This window comes from Apostichopus japonicus, chromosome 13, assembly GCF_037975245.1.
Source record: "Apostichopus japonicus isolate 1M-3 chromosome 13, ASM3797524v1, whole genome shotgun sequence".
Taxonomy (NCBI): Eukaryota; Metazoa; Echinodermata; class Holothuroidea; order Aspidochirotida; family Stichopodidae; genus Apostichopus; species Apostichopus japonicus.
Genome location: NC_092573.1, coordinates 12,943,774 through 12,960,792, shown reverse-complemented (window position 1 = coordinate 12,960,792; position 17,019 = coordinate 12,943,774). Strand labels below are relative to the sequence as shown.

The 17,019-nt window shown below is 37.1% G+C and overlaps 1 protein-coding gene across 4 annotated transcripts in view; it reads right to left on the bottom strand.

Annotated features, from left to right (window-relative positions):
• Positions 1-1,252: 1,252 nt before the first annotated feature.
• The window catches only part of LOC139978207 (phospholipid-transporting ATPase ID-like), a 55,209-nt gene continuing 39,442 nt past the window's right edge, over positions 1,253-17,019 (bottom strand). For all 4 annotated transcript variants that reach the window (XM_071988150.1, XM_071988148.1, XM_071988151.1 and 1 more), the window contains exons 19-25: positions 16,590-16,773; positions 15,204-15,285; positions 12,691-12,832; positions 11,566-11,649; positions 10,229-10,370; positions 9,401-9,504; positions 1,253-8,636 (exon numbers count right to left, since the gene is read on the bottom strand). In XM_071988150.1, the coding sequence (XP_071844251.1) occupies positions 8,112-8,636; positions 9,401-9,504; positions 10,229-10,370; positions 11,566-11,649; positions 12,691-12,832; positions 15,204-15,285; positions 16,590-16,773 (1,263 nt within the window). In that variant the 3' untranslated portion in view covers positions 1,253-8,111. The remainder of the gene's footprint in view (positions 8,637-9,400; positions 9,505-10,228; positions 10,371-11,565; positions 11,650-12,690; positions 12,833-15,203; positions 15,286-16,589; positions 16,774-17,019) is intronic.

The following is a 17,019-nucleotide window of genomic DNA, read 5'->3' as shown; positions in this document are numbered from 1 at the left end:
CTGAGGAGAGTTAAAATATGTTCGGTCGGGATTGCGCCAGTAATATGTCGGTTACTTCTTGTATAGGTGCCAGACGTGGCACGAGAAGTTGAGAGCGCCACCGATGGTCATCTTCTACATATCCATTAGCGGCAGGGCTATTATTCACCATGTTACCATAGCAATGGAGCGTTAGATTCGAAACGGAGCTATTTTTAAACGAATATACAAGTCCGATGGAATTGTCGTGAACTTCATATTTGTTTTGGTCATAATACGTTAAACACAGAGCAAAAGCTAGAAATTAGATATAGATTTATTCGACAATGAGTAAAGTTTACCAGTAGAAAGTCCTAGTATGTCATAATTGAATCCTCCACGCTACTAGGTTTTATTCTCGGCTATGTCTGCTGTATCCGCATTATCTGCTTTGTGTACCGTCATGAATACCGCACATTTCGATCGTTTTTAATGCACGGAGAGCTCGTGGCATTGTTTATGACGTTACCGTACCTGTTTGTATCACACTGTCTTTCAAACGCCTGCCTCAGTAAATCAGCATTTAAGAAATGTGAAGTTGTTCTAACAGGAGCATAGCTGTTTCCACACTTAACGGTGTATAATATAAAGGCTAAGTAATGACACAACATTCCCGAAGAACAAATATTATCAAGCTTGTCAGAAAAGATGTCGCGGTGGCCTTACACTGTACAAAAGAAGCATTTCTTTTTGCAGGTACAGTTTTCGTCCTTATGTATACTTTCATTAACATTTCCAGTGAAAGGCGACGAGCGAGACAGAAATCAAATTTTCTACTCAGGTCTTTAGTTCCAATCGGTTTATATTGAAAAGTTGTGCAAAATATTGCAATGACCTACTGTGTTTACGCGAAACAAAATACTAATGGAGGATATGGAATTAATCTTGAAATTTTGAGATAAAAAGTTAAAATTTTGAAATACAGTGAACCACACACATAGTATATGATGGGAAAACCGTGCATTTAGGGCTACTTGGTTTTCTGGAGTAGGGACCTCTAAGGGATAGATTCAATGACAATTGGGCAGCAATCCTTCCTTTATAAAAGTATTAAATTGCCTCTGGCCCTCTTATAATCCCCCTCACTCCCCACCTTTGGAAATCCTGTGCACGCCACGGGGGGGGGGGGGTCACTTTCAAGAAGAGAGTGTAGGAGCAATAAATATGTGAATGCAAGGGTGGCCGTTTCATTAAATCAATTTCAAGACAACAAAGAAAAGGAGACAAAATGATATTTATTATATAAGACCTTTGATTCTTCCTTTAAAACTGTATAATTTTACAGTATAAAAATATGGAGAAACAAACAACCGATGTACTGACTTTAGTACTGTCAGACTAAACTTACAAGGCAGTTTAGATCATACCCAGCTAAAAAAAAAAAAACGGAACACACTAAATTCTATGAATTAAATATAACTAAAGAAAGGAGCAAAAAGGAGCAAAAAGTAATACCAACTTATCCAAGTCTTTTTAATACCTTCACTTATTAAGTCCTTGAGACCAAGTCAAAATTCTTTTGTTTCAAAATGTTAAAAGAACCCCTGCCCGCCTTCCTCCCCACCCCTCTTTGTTTTTCAAATATCCTCTTTTTTTTTCTTTTGGCAAATTCAACAATACTTAGATAGAAATAATGTAAGCGATAGATCTGAGTGATGCATTCTCTGTGCGTTACATGAAGTAGCTGTTGTACCCTAAATGAAGCATATCTGTGATAAACATGTTTTGTTCTGTTCTAGTAAAGTGTTTCTCTGTAGTTGGAGGAAAGGCAAGTGCTTTGTTTACTATTTTCTACGTACAGTGTATTTGAAGTAAATGTGCATTTCCAGAACCCTACCTTGGTGTATGTTTATTTGGATTAGCTCTTGTGGCAGGGGATGGACAGTAAGAGGTATTACATATTATTTTTAGTGTACGCACTCAACGGGCTCTAGTTAACTGTGTACCCTTGGTATTTAATGTGACTCTCCGACTCTCTAATTATTGTACCTGGCACGTAGCACATGAGTATAGATGTCTACATTTCACATTGATGACCATACAAACCCAGACAAATCCACTGCCTTGTGTTCCAACTTTTTATACTTCCTTGTCTGTCTGTGCCCCCACCCCTTTCTCCCCCCCCCAAAAAAAAAAACTACAAAACTACTGCGAAAAGGTGAAATTTGTAGTAACACACAATATGGAATCTTCGAATGTAGCTTTCAACCTAATAGATGCACATATGATCTGATGATACGTACATTTCCCATTTTTCAAGGTAACTGGTAATATTAATACTCTCAATTGTTATTATATTCAAGTGATAAGATAACCTCTACCTAAGTGAGTGGCTAATGTATATATAGCTTTAAATTTACCTTGAAGATGCGAAACACTTTATTTAGTTGAAGCAGTACATGTATCTATAATATTTTTTGTTTATTAATATCTCAATGTGAATTTGATGGCTTTGTTTTAATGTTATTGTCTTTAAATCTTCCTCTTTGGATGAATGAATTGCATCTTTTATTAATAGAGAAGAAGAAAAGCAATTTCAGTTCAATTGCTATGATGAACTCAACTATGCCGTGGCCAAATACAATCATAAGATTTCACCAAACTCCCCCCATAAAGTTGTTGACTTATTACCACCGGATAACAATAACTGTTATTACTCTTTCTTGGTTATTTCCTCCAAATACCCTTGTAAAAGCTAAATAAAAAAAAAATACTTTTTTACATCTAAAACACATAACATTAACTACCACAGTATGTACATTGTGTAAAACAGCCTCGTAGCAAAAGCATTTGTTAGATTTAGCGCTGATTGCACACCACCGCTATTTGCCATCTGCATTTGAAAATAAATAGCTTATTGCTTCACTTTCGAGATTGTAAGAAAACGTTGCAGACGACGTTGCTTCACGTCTTATTGTTCAAAATAGCTGTTTGGATTTTTTTATTATTCTTTATACTTGGAAGAAATTTGACAATATAATAATATTACTGTGATGACCTGATTAATACAACTATTTCGAATAAAATTTCATTTAAAAAGCGATAAAACTCTTTCTTTCTATATTTTCTAAACCAGAGTGAATTGTCTCTTTTAACAATTTTTCTTTTGATATATTTTATCTATGTAACCTGACAATAATTAATAAGCAAACACGATTGACAACAGTATTCATACTCACTACTTTCAAGTATACTCTTAGAGGTCATAGGTATTGGCCCAAATTATGCTAGAAAGTCAAATAAATGGTCACTCATTCTACGATTTTTAACAAGCTTTTCGCTACCCACCCGCAAAGTATATTCTCACACTGAGACAACTAATTATCAGTTTTTAACAACCCTCAATGACTGAAAGTAATTTGGTGATTCAGAACCACCTACCAGGAACATCATCTCTTGAAAGCTTTCAGCAAATTTCTAGCATGCCGAAATTTGGGGCCAATACTGACGTTATGTATAAAGTATAACACTTGACTTTTTGCAGATCTCTCAGCAATCATTACTGTTGCTTCCAACTACATTCGAATATTGGTTACAAAGTTGAACTTTTATTACAAATTCAGTTTTTTATGTTCTTCAGGTGAAAGAAAGTTCATTTTGTGCGATCCTTGTGGACAAACGGAAGTGCTTCTTTGGAAGGAATTGCTACTCATTGCAAAATATAGTGTTTAATTTAATGCACGTCTGATATGCAAAGACAACATTTGCTCTCCCACCTGGGACTAAATTTGATGTAATTACTGGACAATATCTGTCACACTTCGACTAAAGCTTATCATATATTAACAGCCCTCCATCCCCCTGCCAAACAACCCAGCTGTGCTGGGTTGATCTCCCCAGATAAATGAGAAATGAACATATGCATACACAGTTGTAACCCAAAGAAAGACATTCAGCTACACTTCATCTCAAGAGTCTCTGCTCTTAACTTACAGCAAATTGTTCCATTTGTGTAGAATATTACTCTAGACCAAAGATTCTCAATTCAATTTCTTTGAGAGAGAGAGAGAAACATCGGTTAGAGTTAAAAGGGTGAGAGAACTAGCTTCAACAATGTACAGGATAGGCTGATAGGGTGTAGGGTGATAGGATAGACTGATAGAGTGTTGAAGTCTAATGCCTTCTGGGCAATCCTTCTTGACCAGTGCAAGATTGCGGCTTTTTTTTCTTCTTCTTTTTATTTGGGGGGTGGGGGCAGATTTGGAAAGCAGGACATCAATTGAGAAGCCCCTCATGATATTCTACTTCCAAAAAATTCAGTCGTGCAATTTTCCTAATCCCATGCTTTGCTACGATGATTTCTTCAGTTGGTCAATTAATCTATTTAAGATCTATCGTGCAAACCAATTACAGAGTACCTCTGATTTTAGTCCTCTCTTAGTGCATTAACAATTGTCTTTGGAAGCTTCTATCTGATATTTAGAAGGAGCTGAAGGACCGAAAAAAATAATAATTTGTCCTTAATTCTAGTAAATGTGTTGATCAACGAAGAGAGTTAAAATATTTTCAGGTTTCCATATGGAGAAACAGTTGTTAATTTATGGTGCCAAAAAAAAAAGATATAAAAAAAGGAAAAGAAAGACCAAAAATCTGATTCCACACACTATTGACCAAAGTCAAAAAAATGTGAGAATATGCTAGACTGGGTTATCACTAACACTAATTCATACATAGAAGTAGAAAATGGTTAAACCTCTGGGAATATCGAGCGATTCCCTGCTTTCAAGCGGAAATACCAGCCCTGAAAAATTAACTGTGCATGCAAAACAATAAATAACATAATTAACAATGTATAAGAACCATATTCACAAAAGTATTTAAGTTTTGTGGAAATTTAAACATAGAAAATCTTTACAACCGAAGATGAAGCTATCAAGAAAAACTGAAATTACTTTCACCAAACCAATCTGTAAGATCAACCGGGTTGGTTATAGGTTAATTAGAAAGTTAAAGAATATGAAGAATAAATCGTTGAATAATTCAGCAAAGATACAGCCTCTTTAGTAGAAAAAGGAAAAAGAAAACAGACAATGTATGACACAAAGTACCTACATGTAACAACTTTACTCTGAAAGGCTGACTGGAATTCTTTGGACAGAATCTAGCAGAGCAGTAAAATTTGATCAATTTCTTCTCTGGCAGGCAAAAGACTATGGCAACCTATCTCTGGCAGAACATATACTGACAAGGAGGAACAAGTGGGACAATGTACCGTCCCCTCCTCCCCCCCCTCCCTTCATGACAATTCAAAATGCGTCTTGGCCAAGTACTTCAATATCTGAATGCTTGTAAAATTGAGGTAAAGAATTGTCCTTCATTAATGATACGCTATGATTCTAAATTGGCTGACTTTTTGGGGCGTTTTACAAATTCTTCTTTTGATATGTCAAGTTGACCTGGCTTTGAGAATTCCACTTTGATAGAACCATACACCATCTAGAGAGTATCAAATAAGACTGTAGTCTGGACTTCAAAAGATGGGACTGGAAAGTTAGCGAAAAGTGAAAACATTCACTCTAGTCACTACTTAGAAAACTAACTCATATTGTCCTATTTATTTTTTTTGTCTAATTTTTGTCGAGCCATGAAGAATTAAAAGTATCAGTCTAGTTCTTAATCTTTCTTACAAAATGAAAAAAAAAAACAAAGGTGTCTGAAGCTAATGAAAGACAAGGATGTTGTTTAGTTATACACTATATCTTTACAGACAAACTGCCATGTAACTGGATATTAAATCATGAAATTAGTTTGACATAAAAGAATTGGTTCTCGTTAATATTCCATTTCATAACTCAAACCCTTTCATATATTTCCCCTAATCAATAATTGTTTTTCAAAATAAAGACATTTTTTGGAAAAATTTCCAATTTTGGAGGTAGTTAATAACACACCAAATGTGGACAGAAACATTTTCCAAATGAACGTGGAATCAAGAATCATTAAAAACCGATTAATGTTCAAAAAAAATGATAAACTTCATCGTGTCAAAAGGAAAGCATGCGGCGGCTGAAAATCCTGCTGCAGCTAGAATTAATCCATATCAGACATGTAGGGATTATGTAGGGATTATCAGGGACATGTAGGGATTATCTCCGCAGCCAGCAGGCCCCCAAAGCGCCCTTGCTTTGGACATGGTGCCTTAGCTTCATTACGCCAGGCTACTACCGAAATATCGACTGCAATCAAAATGACGAGAAAACTGCTCCAATAGTCATGAGCAGGGACTGTCGAATTGACAATCTGAATTGGTCATGTCGCAATAAAATACACTCCAGATAAAAGATGAGTGTAAAACAAAAACGAGGTCAAAACACCTCTTACAAATCTATACAAAGGAATAAGCCTCATGATGACGGATAGAAATTCCGTTAAAATTATTTAAAATCTCACCTTTAAGGAGAAAATAAGTTACAGACTATAAAAATTCTAAAAAAAGAACCTTCTTCTTCTTCTACAGATCCTTCCAACTTTTCTGTGACAACAACAAAATACATCTACAATGGCTAAAATCCTATTTCTTCAGACATGGAAGTAAATTTTCTCAATTTTTTATAACTCTACTGGTGCTGCATTTTTGATCCATTTAAGTTTGGCCATAGCATTTCTCCGAGGTTTATTCACATTGAACTGATATTTACATTTTAGACAACTTCTTTCTGTTCTCAACTGCTTTTTTTTCTGTTTAGTTACAATTTGGTGCAAATTAAATTAAATTTCATTTTCCATACTCTCATGTACTTGAAAAGGCTCCATTTACCAAAAAAAATGTAGAAAGTTTGAATTTTGTGCCGTTTCTGCACAAGAAGAATGCTCAAGGGCGGCAAAACCGGGGGGGGGGCACAGGGGCATGTGCCCCCCACTTTTCCTCAGGTTAAAATGTGCCCTTTTTCTACATAAAAATTGAGGTGTCTCAAGTTAGCAAGAGGCCAGGGAACCAGAATGAACACTCGGGAAGGGCCGTTTCTGGCCATCTGAGGGGTTTGTAAAACCAAAAATTTTCTTGTACGCTCCGCGCCAACCGATGGTGGCCCTCCGCTCAGATAGTCGTGCATACAACTTTGCAAATCCTGGCTACACCCCTGACTTTTAATGAATTTCTGTGGATCAAACTCAAAGCTATTTCGAATGGGACAAATTTGTTAAGATATTAACATAATCCTTGTTTCCCAATTTGCACATTGGATATTGCAGTGCTAGTATATATGCATATTTTCCTTGAGGGGGGGGGGGAGGCATTGATGGAGTGATGTGTATACGCAAATGAGATAATACAATAAGAGTTATAAAGGGTACCGGTACTAATATAAGGCTGCATCAGTCCAATCGAATTTCTGCAAAGTGCCCTTTGATGTCGGTGCCCCCCCCCCCAGATTAAAAGTGCTTCCGCCGCCCTTGAGAATGCTTGTCATATAAATGGCAAAAACCAAGACAGGCCAACTGCTTGAGCCAAAGTATGCCCGATACCATAAATTCCGCTGAAACAAAATGATGCCATCTGCAATATTGAAAGACATGTTCACTGGAAATTTTTAGTATGACACAAGGCAAACACACTTGGAGCTCACTGAAGATCGCATCAGTTCTTCAAATAGATAATAAATTGTTTTTTTTACCAAGAACTCTGGCTTTTGTTGTATGCATTAAGAAAACCAAAAAAATGCTTTTTAGTAGTAAATATTGCTTTTTTTGTGTGTGTCTACATTCATGAAACTGAATACAACACTCTGCTGCAATATTTTAAGCCATTTTTTTTAAACATCCAAAAGGTACTTTACCCTCAATTTCCAAACACTTGAATAGTCTTTTTCCATACATATACTTTTTTTTCTCTATCGCCTAGACAGCCTTTAGATATTTATATAAAAAAAAAATCTCTGAGTTGGGTGACATATTCTTCTGAAAATTCACTGGCATATCCAACTCCTGTAGTGACATTTGTCAATGCTGCCCTCTGTCGCTTCCCCAATCCACCCCAATGTCTCTTTCACACTCCATAACTACATACTTATCATACCTGATATCAAAACCTCTTAGCTGCTAATTATTAACATCGGCTTCCTTCGAAGGCTTCGGCCCATTGGGACCAAGTTTGCCTACCCTTCCTGGACTCTATCTCCATTTTTCACCTTGTCTTCCGATCTCTTTTTCCTCTTCTTCATGTTCTTACCCGAGAGTATCATATCCCCAAAGCCGTACTGGTGAGAGAACGCGTAGCCGGACCTGGCCGAGGCCGGTCTTCTCTTACCGCTCTTGGTCCTGAAGCTGCGCATGGAACCCAGACCGCGGACGTCGGTCAGCTCGATGGTGTTGGACGGCTTCTCTCTCTCCTGGCGCTGCTTCAGCCGGATCTCGTGGGCTCGAGACGGGGAGACGTCCATGTGCATGGCCCGCTTACCGAGGATGGGCAGTATGAGGATCACGCAGCTCAGGATCAGCGAGAACCAAAAGCTGGGCAACCTCACCAGCTGGTAGGGCACGCCGACGTAGGTGAACGTACCTTGGAACAGTTCGTACAGAAAAGGGCTGTACAGTAAGAAAATGAAAGCCCAGTAGATGATGATGCTACCCCAGATGACTGCATGCGTGAAAATATTCCAGTATTCTGTGTCCAGGGCAATCTACAGAGAAAGAGATTGAGATTCAAAATTTTACAATTTTTGTTTATTTGCAAAACCAAATGAGGGAATACTGGCTAAACCGTTTGGGAAGCAAAATGTTTTTTTAATAAGAAGCTGTGTATCATCATAATGGTCAATGATTCCAATGCTTACTATAGCTAACAGAGCAATGAACAAAAAGTTGAAAGTTCTTGCAGTCGCAGCAGGATTCCCTAACTCTGCATTTGATTCATAAACTGTTAACATGAAAAGATTCATTATTATCTCCACATACTGACTTGCTAATTAACAAAATTTAGGTGGAAAATGATTGGACGGTGTTTTGGTTCGATAAATTCTATCGGGTTACTGATACTACTCTTTTCAGGTTTGGTAAAACTGATAAGAAATTGATTTGTGAGCAAATGCAAACATCTGTAAGAATTTATCATCCATATCTACACATTACCGCCTCCTCCTTCACTGATGCAGATCCAAGTGTGCTTTATCTTGACTACTACAAACCCTAACAACATATTTTGTGGAAGTAATCAAACATTTCATAAAATCAACCCCCAAAACAAGGCTGTTCCGATTTCTTCCCATCGTCGAAGAAATAAAATAATTCAATTGCATAGTAGACTTCTTCAAACCCAGTTTATGAAGTAGATACCATACGATGGTGTTTAGGATATTATATTTTCTTGGATACTTTGGGTCGTATAAATAAAACAGTGTTATACTTGATCCTTGAAGTCGAAGAGTCGAAGAGAAAAAACATTTACCTTCAAGTTGACGACGATGACTAATATTGCCGAGGTAGTACATCCGAATAAGAACTGAGTATCAGACGGAATTCCATTGGGAAAGTTCTCCTCATAAAAGGCACCTGAAAAGAAGGGACGGAAGAAAAGATGTATTCATAAATAAAGGAATGAATAAAAATAAATTAAATGAGGGAAATATTCTCTTATGGAGCTGACAAGCTAGACAATTAACTAGAGTGGACAGACTGTAACCTCACAGAATCCTGTTCTGTCTTTTAAGGCTTACATTGGACTTACAGTTTGTACAAGAGATATTAAAATGTGAACCTAACAGGATTCTTTGTAATCTCATCTCTTTCATTTTGATGCTGATGATTTTTGAAGTGCTTCCATTGTTTTGTTTAGAAACCATGGTCACACAAAAAAAAGTAATATAAATTCATTTCAAAAATGATAAATAAATATCCTATCAAAAACGCAATTTTCATGCTGTTATCTGTAATAGAATTTCTTGTGCATGTGAAAGAACTCAAATCAAGAGTTTTCCCTGTTTATTGGCAAATCATCGACTGCTACATAGCAAACAAGATGTGTGAGGCTGCCACAAAGACACCACTGGATTTCAGGACATCTAAATACTTACATTGCAGGGGAATCCAACACACGTGTAACCTTAATTTCAATTTATGCGATTACAGAAGATTCAAGATTCAAACAATAATCACATTGCTGATTCTGAACTCTTAAATATAGTTAATTCGTCATAATTGTAGTTCACATGTTTATAAGAACTCAAAAACCGTACGAGGAGATAAAAACAGATTTGACCGAAACCAGCAAACTTACCGTAAGGTATGAAGAAGATGACCAGAGAAGTGAGTACTCCCTGCAGCAAGCTTTTAGTGAATACATAATAATTAAAGAATTTACTCTTCTGGCCTGGTTTATAGAGTTCAGGGTACCTGATGCTCATCTCATCACTCACATCCTGAAAAAAAATAGATTGGGGGAAAAAAGTGATAGCTCTGAAGAATATATTATCATTGTTATCATTATACATAAGGTTATATGGGTAACGATATTGACAGAGGTTGCTCTATGTTCATACACTGCATGCTGGGTATCTTACCCTTATTTGTATAATGTTTATCATTATACATAAGGATACATGGGTAATGGTGTTGCTCAGAGAGGTTGCTCTATGTTCATACACTGCATGCTGGGTATCTTACCCTTATCTGTATCACTGTTATCATTATACATAACGATACATGGGTAACGGTGTTGCTCATAGAGGTTGCTCTATGTTCATACACTGCATGCTGGGTATCTTACCCTTATCTGTATCACTGTTATCATTATACATAATGTTACATGGATAACAGTGTTGCTCAGAGAGGTTGCTCTATGTTCATACACTGCATGCTGTGGGTATTTTACCCTTATTTGTATAATTGTTATCATTATACATAAGGATACATGGGTAATGGTGTTGCTCAGAGAGGTTGCTCTATGTTCATACACTGCATGCTGGGTATCTTACCCTTATCTGTATCTTTGTTATTATTATACATAAGTATACATGGGTAACAGTGTTGCTCATAGAGGTTGCTCTATGTTCATACACTGCATGCTGGGTATCTTTACCCTTATCTGTATCATTGTTATCATTATACATAAGGATACATGGGTAACAGTGTTGCTCATAGAGACGGCTCTATCTTCATACACTGCATGCTGGGTATCTTACCCTTATCTGCTAACTGATATGTAGATCCACAAACATTAAGCAAAACTGATAAATTGGTCAGCTTGTGAAGAGTATTTTCTAAACAAGGCACTCAACATTTCACAAACTGCTTTCAGAGTACCTTATCCTCATCTCCACGATAAATCTTGACAATAGATTGATGTACAAGTTTAAGGAATGCGTAACTTGCAAGGATCATAGTTTCTTAGTGAGGGCACTTGGTATTCAGGCTACAAAAGGTATCTTGCCTTAATCTAGTAACTCATTCTGAAAAGATGTTAGATCTTACAATAATGATGAAAGGCTACTTTTACATATTATAAACACTCTCTTGAGTTTGGGTTGCACACATGTGACATATGGACCAAAAAACAAATGCCAGGTGTTAGCTGTTTATTGACCAGTGACGGCTCTTAACGGTTGAGGCTTTTACCTGATCAAAGATACCGAGAGCAATTACAGGCATGGAGGTGAAGCATATATTGTAGAGAGTGATGAAGTACTCATCATAGACAGTCTGACGAGAGAAAGGGATAAAACAATAATAGGTTAGTACTACAGCAGGAGGAGATGTGAAATCATAAATACACAACATTGGAGATGTGAAATCATAAATACACAACATTGGAGATGTGAAATCATAAATACACATCATTGGAGATGTGAAATTATAAATACACAACATTGGAGATGTGAAATCATAAATACACAACATTGGAGATGTGAAATCTTAAATACACAACATTGGAGATGTGAAATCATAAATACACAACATTGGAGATGTGAAATCTTAAATAAACAACATTGGAGATGTGAAATCATAAATACACAACATTGGAGATGTGAAATCATAAATACACAACCTTATCATAATATGACATGTCAATCGTGTCACATATGTATGTCAATCATGTGAGATATGTACGACAATCATATGACATATGTCAATCATGTGACATGTCAATCATGTGACATCTGTATTCAATCATCTGACATGTCCATCATGTGACATATGTCAATCATGTGACATGTCAATCGTGTCACATACGTATGTCAATTATGTGACATTATATATGTATGTCGATTCATGTGACATTTGTCAATCATGTGACATAAGTATATGAATCACGTGACATGTCAATCGTGTGACATATATTTCAATCATATGACATATGTCAATCATGTGACATATGTCAATCATGTGACATCTGTATGTCAATCATGTGACATGTCAATCATGTGACATCTGTCAATTCTGTGATATCTGTCAATCATGAGACATCTGTATGTCAATCATGTATGTATGTCCATCATGAGACATATGTCAATCATGTGACATATGTCAATCATGTGACATATTTCAATCATGTGACATCTGTATGTCAATCATGTATGTCAATCATGTGACATTGTCAATCACGTGAGATATATATGTTAAACATGTGATAGTTGTCAATCATGTGTCATATGTCAATCATGTGGCATCTATAAGTCTATCATGTATGTTTGTCAATCATGTGACATATGTCAATCATGTGACATGTAGCACTCTACTTACCATAGCAGAAAATCCGCAAAAGAAGGCAAACCAGAAATGGACTAGAGTGAAGGCAAAATTCTTGTAGAAGAAGTAAGAGAGAAACTTGCACGTACGGAAGTAGGACCACCTGCCGTGAACCAGGAGTAATCTCTCCAGAAATGTAATCAAGATGTTAAGGAAAAATGAGAAGATACCAACTCAATACATACAAGAGTTTACATCCAACATCAAGAAATGTGGCCAAGCTGAACACAAAACATTCAGAAGTATCAAACAAGGACATCCTTGATGTTCCATTAACAAAGATTTTCTGCTAAAATGTGAATATACAGTATGACAAAAAATTGAGGGTAATCAAAAGATATTTGTTGTACAGGACCAGTAATCTTGCTGGCCCCACACCGCTTAATATTTTGCTTTCCTTTTGTAAAGGGGAACTGCCTGTAAAAGCAATATTACCTCGCCACAGTCCTTTACTTCCTACTCTGGTATGAACACATGTACATATCATATTTAGTGTTGCTACGATAATCGTTTTCAATATCGGTATCGGCCGATATTTGCAATATCGGCAGCATATCGGTATCGGTAAAATTTTGCCTAATTGCCGATAACAGCAAACCGATATTGAACTTTTCTTTTTAACAGCAGTGCTACTTCTTTATACTTGCAATGATCTGTTAATCTGCCTAAGACGATCCATTTCTTTAGCGTCAGTTAAACTCAGATTCATTTTCGATTAATATCCATGGAAAGCTGACCCTCCGTAACCTCTAAAAACATGTCTACGGCGCGCGAATATAACCAATGACCTTCGTGAACCTTGGCCTACACACAGCATTAGTGCAGCATATATACACTGTTCTAACCATTCATTTTCTCGAAGGCCGTGAAAACCTTGAACATGATGTATAACTGCACAGTTCAGCAGTGTTGGAAAACCTTGTTCAATTTCCCGCGAACACAAAATACTGACAACTTTTTTTATTTAAATTGTCACGAAACTGATAAATTTTAAAATGACAAGTTAGAGTACCTATGTAATGTTATAAAATGAAAAGAGATTTAATCTGTCTTTCAATCTTTAAAATGTGCAACTTACAAAACTTCCGATATTATGAAACAAACAACGTTCAGCAAAGCCCTGTTTCTAGACTGCCTAACAATGAATAGCGTGCACTATGCGTACATTTTTACAACTGCAGTGCTTAACCCTATACCCAACTACCACGGTACATGTGCTGCAAATTTTCCCAGGTACCTTCCCAAACAACTGTGAGCTCATCCCCTGTGTAACACCTGCTAGTTAACATTTTTTGGCACTTTGCCAGGGAACTTTTTAGTTACGTGAGATCCGTAACCGCCGAGGTGGTTAGGCTATTTGCTATACACTTAACTATGGTAGGATATTATTTTTTCCGTATTTTTGGAAATTCTAGAAAATACTTCCTTTTCCCCCCACTTAACAACAGATGTGGTCTTACGGTATATTCATAAATGGATGCACTAGAGCCTTGTTTACATGACATTAGTTGCATTTAGTACGATATGCCAGTTTTGCGTGAATTTTTCGAAAGTGTTTTGCTCGAGTTTCGTAATATTTGAAAAGGTGTACCACCTTACTTTCCGTGGTCATTTCTCTACTGATTTTCAGTTTTTTTTTTCTCTATACGGTCAAGAGAATAAGTTTACATTGATAAACTCAATAAATTATAACTTTTACATTGTGATCGACAGTTCGTAACCTAATTAAGATGCAATTTTGCAAGCATACGTTAACACTGTAAGCAACTTGTAAGTCTTTACGATGTTAAGGCTCACATTTACTGCGTCCAGTTTATTTTGACTGTTAAAAAATATCGGTATCGTATCGGTATCGGACCGATATTGGGATGATAATATCGGATATCGGCCAAAACCGATATTGGTGATATCGGCGCAACACTAATCATATTTATAGTTGAATAGAAGCTTAACAGATGCTGAAAAGAATGGATGTTTCTTTTGCCAAGGTTCTCACAAATCAGATCACTGAAAAGCAAAATCAAACATACCAATGTTGTTGATCACGTTAGCACTTTTAATGCAAAAATATATGAATTTATCGCGTAACAAGAAACGAAAGAATCTCGCCAAGAATTCTACTTGAAGCTTTCAGTTATTCACTGCAAACAAAGAGTGTGACCATTTCAACATAACGTTGACACTTTCATCTTTTGGAGAATTCCGAATCACACAGGTTCTTTGGGACGGCTTGACCACTAATTTGTCTCTATAGTAATCACTAAGGCCAATGTTTACACTGATCTACTGATATCACGGAGAGAAGTTCCAAAGTGAACGCAGCAGCTGTAACACTGCATCCACACCATCGCATAGCACACTCTGAAGTTAACTTATTGGGTTAACTCAAACGATTTATGACGTGTGGAGAAGGAATGTGAGATTTTCCATCTTGACTGAATCTTAGCCATCGAAGGGATTAATTGATTAGTTAGAGATTAATTAACATCATTATAGCAAAAGGATATCTGAACTGAGCGAAGGAATAGTCGCTGGCCAAGACTGCCTGCAGGCCCTCCTGTCCACTGATACCAATTCCAATGTGAGCAGCTGCAAGAAAGTAAGAAAGTTAAATATGCTGTTAGAGTAGATACCTAGTCAGACTAATGTCTTAAAATGTCTTCCTCTTACCCTCATGTCAATTATGAAAATGAGAGCATGCCCAGTAAAATGGATTCCAAAAAAAGTAACATGAATACGCTCTGCAGTTATTTCATTCCTATTCTAAAATAACCACTACATAGTGACTCTTTAACTCAAGTGTTTGTTGAAGTTCACCATGCTATATCCAGGGATGTAAGTGCAGCCCAAAAAAAAAAAACGGAAAAATATTCGGAGACCCCGGGTGAATGCCGTCCTAACACATCCTACTCCTAGCTCTGACTACTTGCACACTATCGTTATGTTAGGCTAGCTCAGAAGTATTAGCGCTAACACATCCTACCCCTAGTTCTTACTACTTACACACTATCGTTATGTTAGGCTAGCTCATAGTTACGAATACGTCGCAGCGAACTACGGAATAAAAAACAGTCTCACATTCGAATGCGATCACAAATATCGACTTTCACATGCGTATCCCGTAGATTTCCGCCGCTCACAAATATCACAAGCGTTAATTCCGAAACTAATGTCGAGCACCAGCAGTTACGAAGATATTAATTAGCAGTCCAATCAACATGAATTAGGCAAGGTTTTTCAACGACAGAAATGAGCTATGGCGATTTGAAGTTCGCAAGTACGCAACGATATTCACATGGCACAATGTTGTACAGTGCAATGCGATGATGCGAAACAGGAAATGGTATTTTGATTGATCGATGAGTGAAAATTGAAGTTAGCTTGCTGCAACGGGCCAGGCATTTTTGCCGCTTTGTGTCTTTGATATTCGAACAATTTTGTGGAACTTTATTGGAATTAAAAAAAAACCGGATTTCCGTAAGAATACGGAAGACTTACATCACTGTATATCGACCCATTACCTCTCCCTCAGATTTGCATTCATTTGCTCTCCTACCTCAACACCCCATGTCTTCCTCTTACCCTCATGTAAATTATGAAAATGAGAGAATGCCCAGTAAAATGGATTCAAAAAAAGTAACATGAAGACACTCTGGAGTTATTTCATTCCTATTCTAAAATAAACACTACATAGTGACTCTTAAACTCAACTGTTTGTTGATGTTTTACCCTGCTATATCCACCCCTTACCTCTCCCCCAGATTTGCATTCATCTGCTCTCCTACCTCAACTACCCCACCCATCCCACCCCAGCCTGCCTGCTACCCTCCACACTTCACAATTAAGCACCATTTATCCTACTTATGACCAAATGAGACGATTTTATAACTGACCTTTGATCATGCTGACATCGTTGGCCCCATCCCCGATGGCCAGGGTCACTGCAGAGCGACTGTTCTTGACCAGGTTGACGACCTGGGCCTTTTGGAGCGGGGTCACCCTGCAGCAGATGACCGTCTTGCAGTAGCAGGCAGCCTCGACAAATTCATCCGAAGCCTCGGATTCTAAGATGTGAGCCTTAAACGAAAGGTTAAAAATGATACCAAATAAACCTTGAAACAACGTACATGATAAATTGATAGACTTATTTTGAAAAAAAAAATAGAACAGGATTAATTAACACAATCTTGACATCAGATGGAATGGATAAAACCAAAAATACTTCTTATCTTGGTATGACACACGGCCATTAGTAAGACTGTTAGTGAAACACGTTTCTCTTGAAATTGTGCCGATGATACCAACCGGTACTCGTTTTACTTT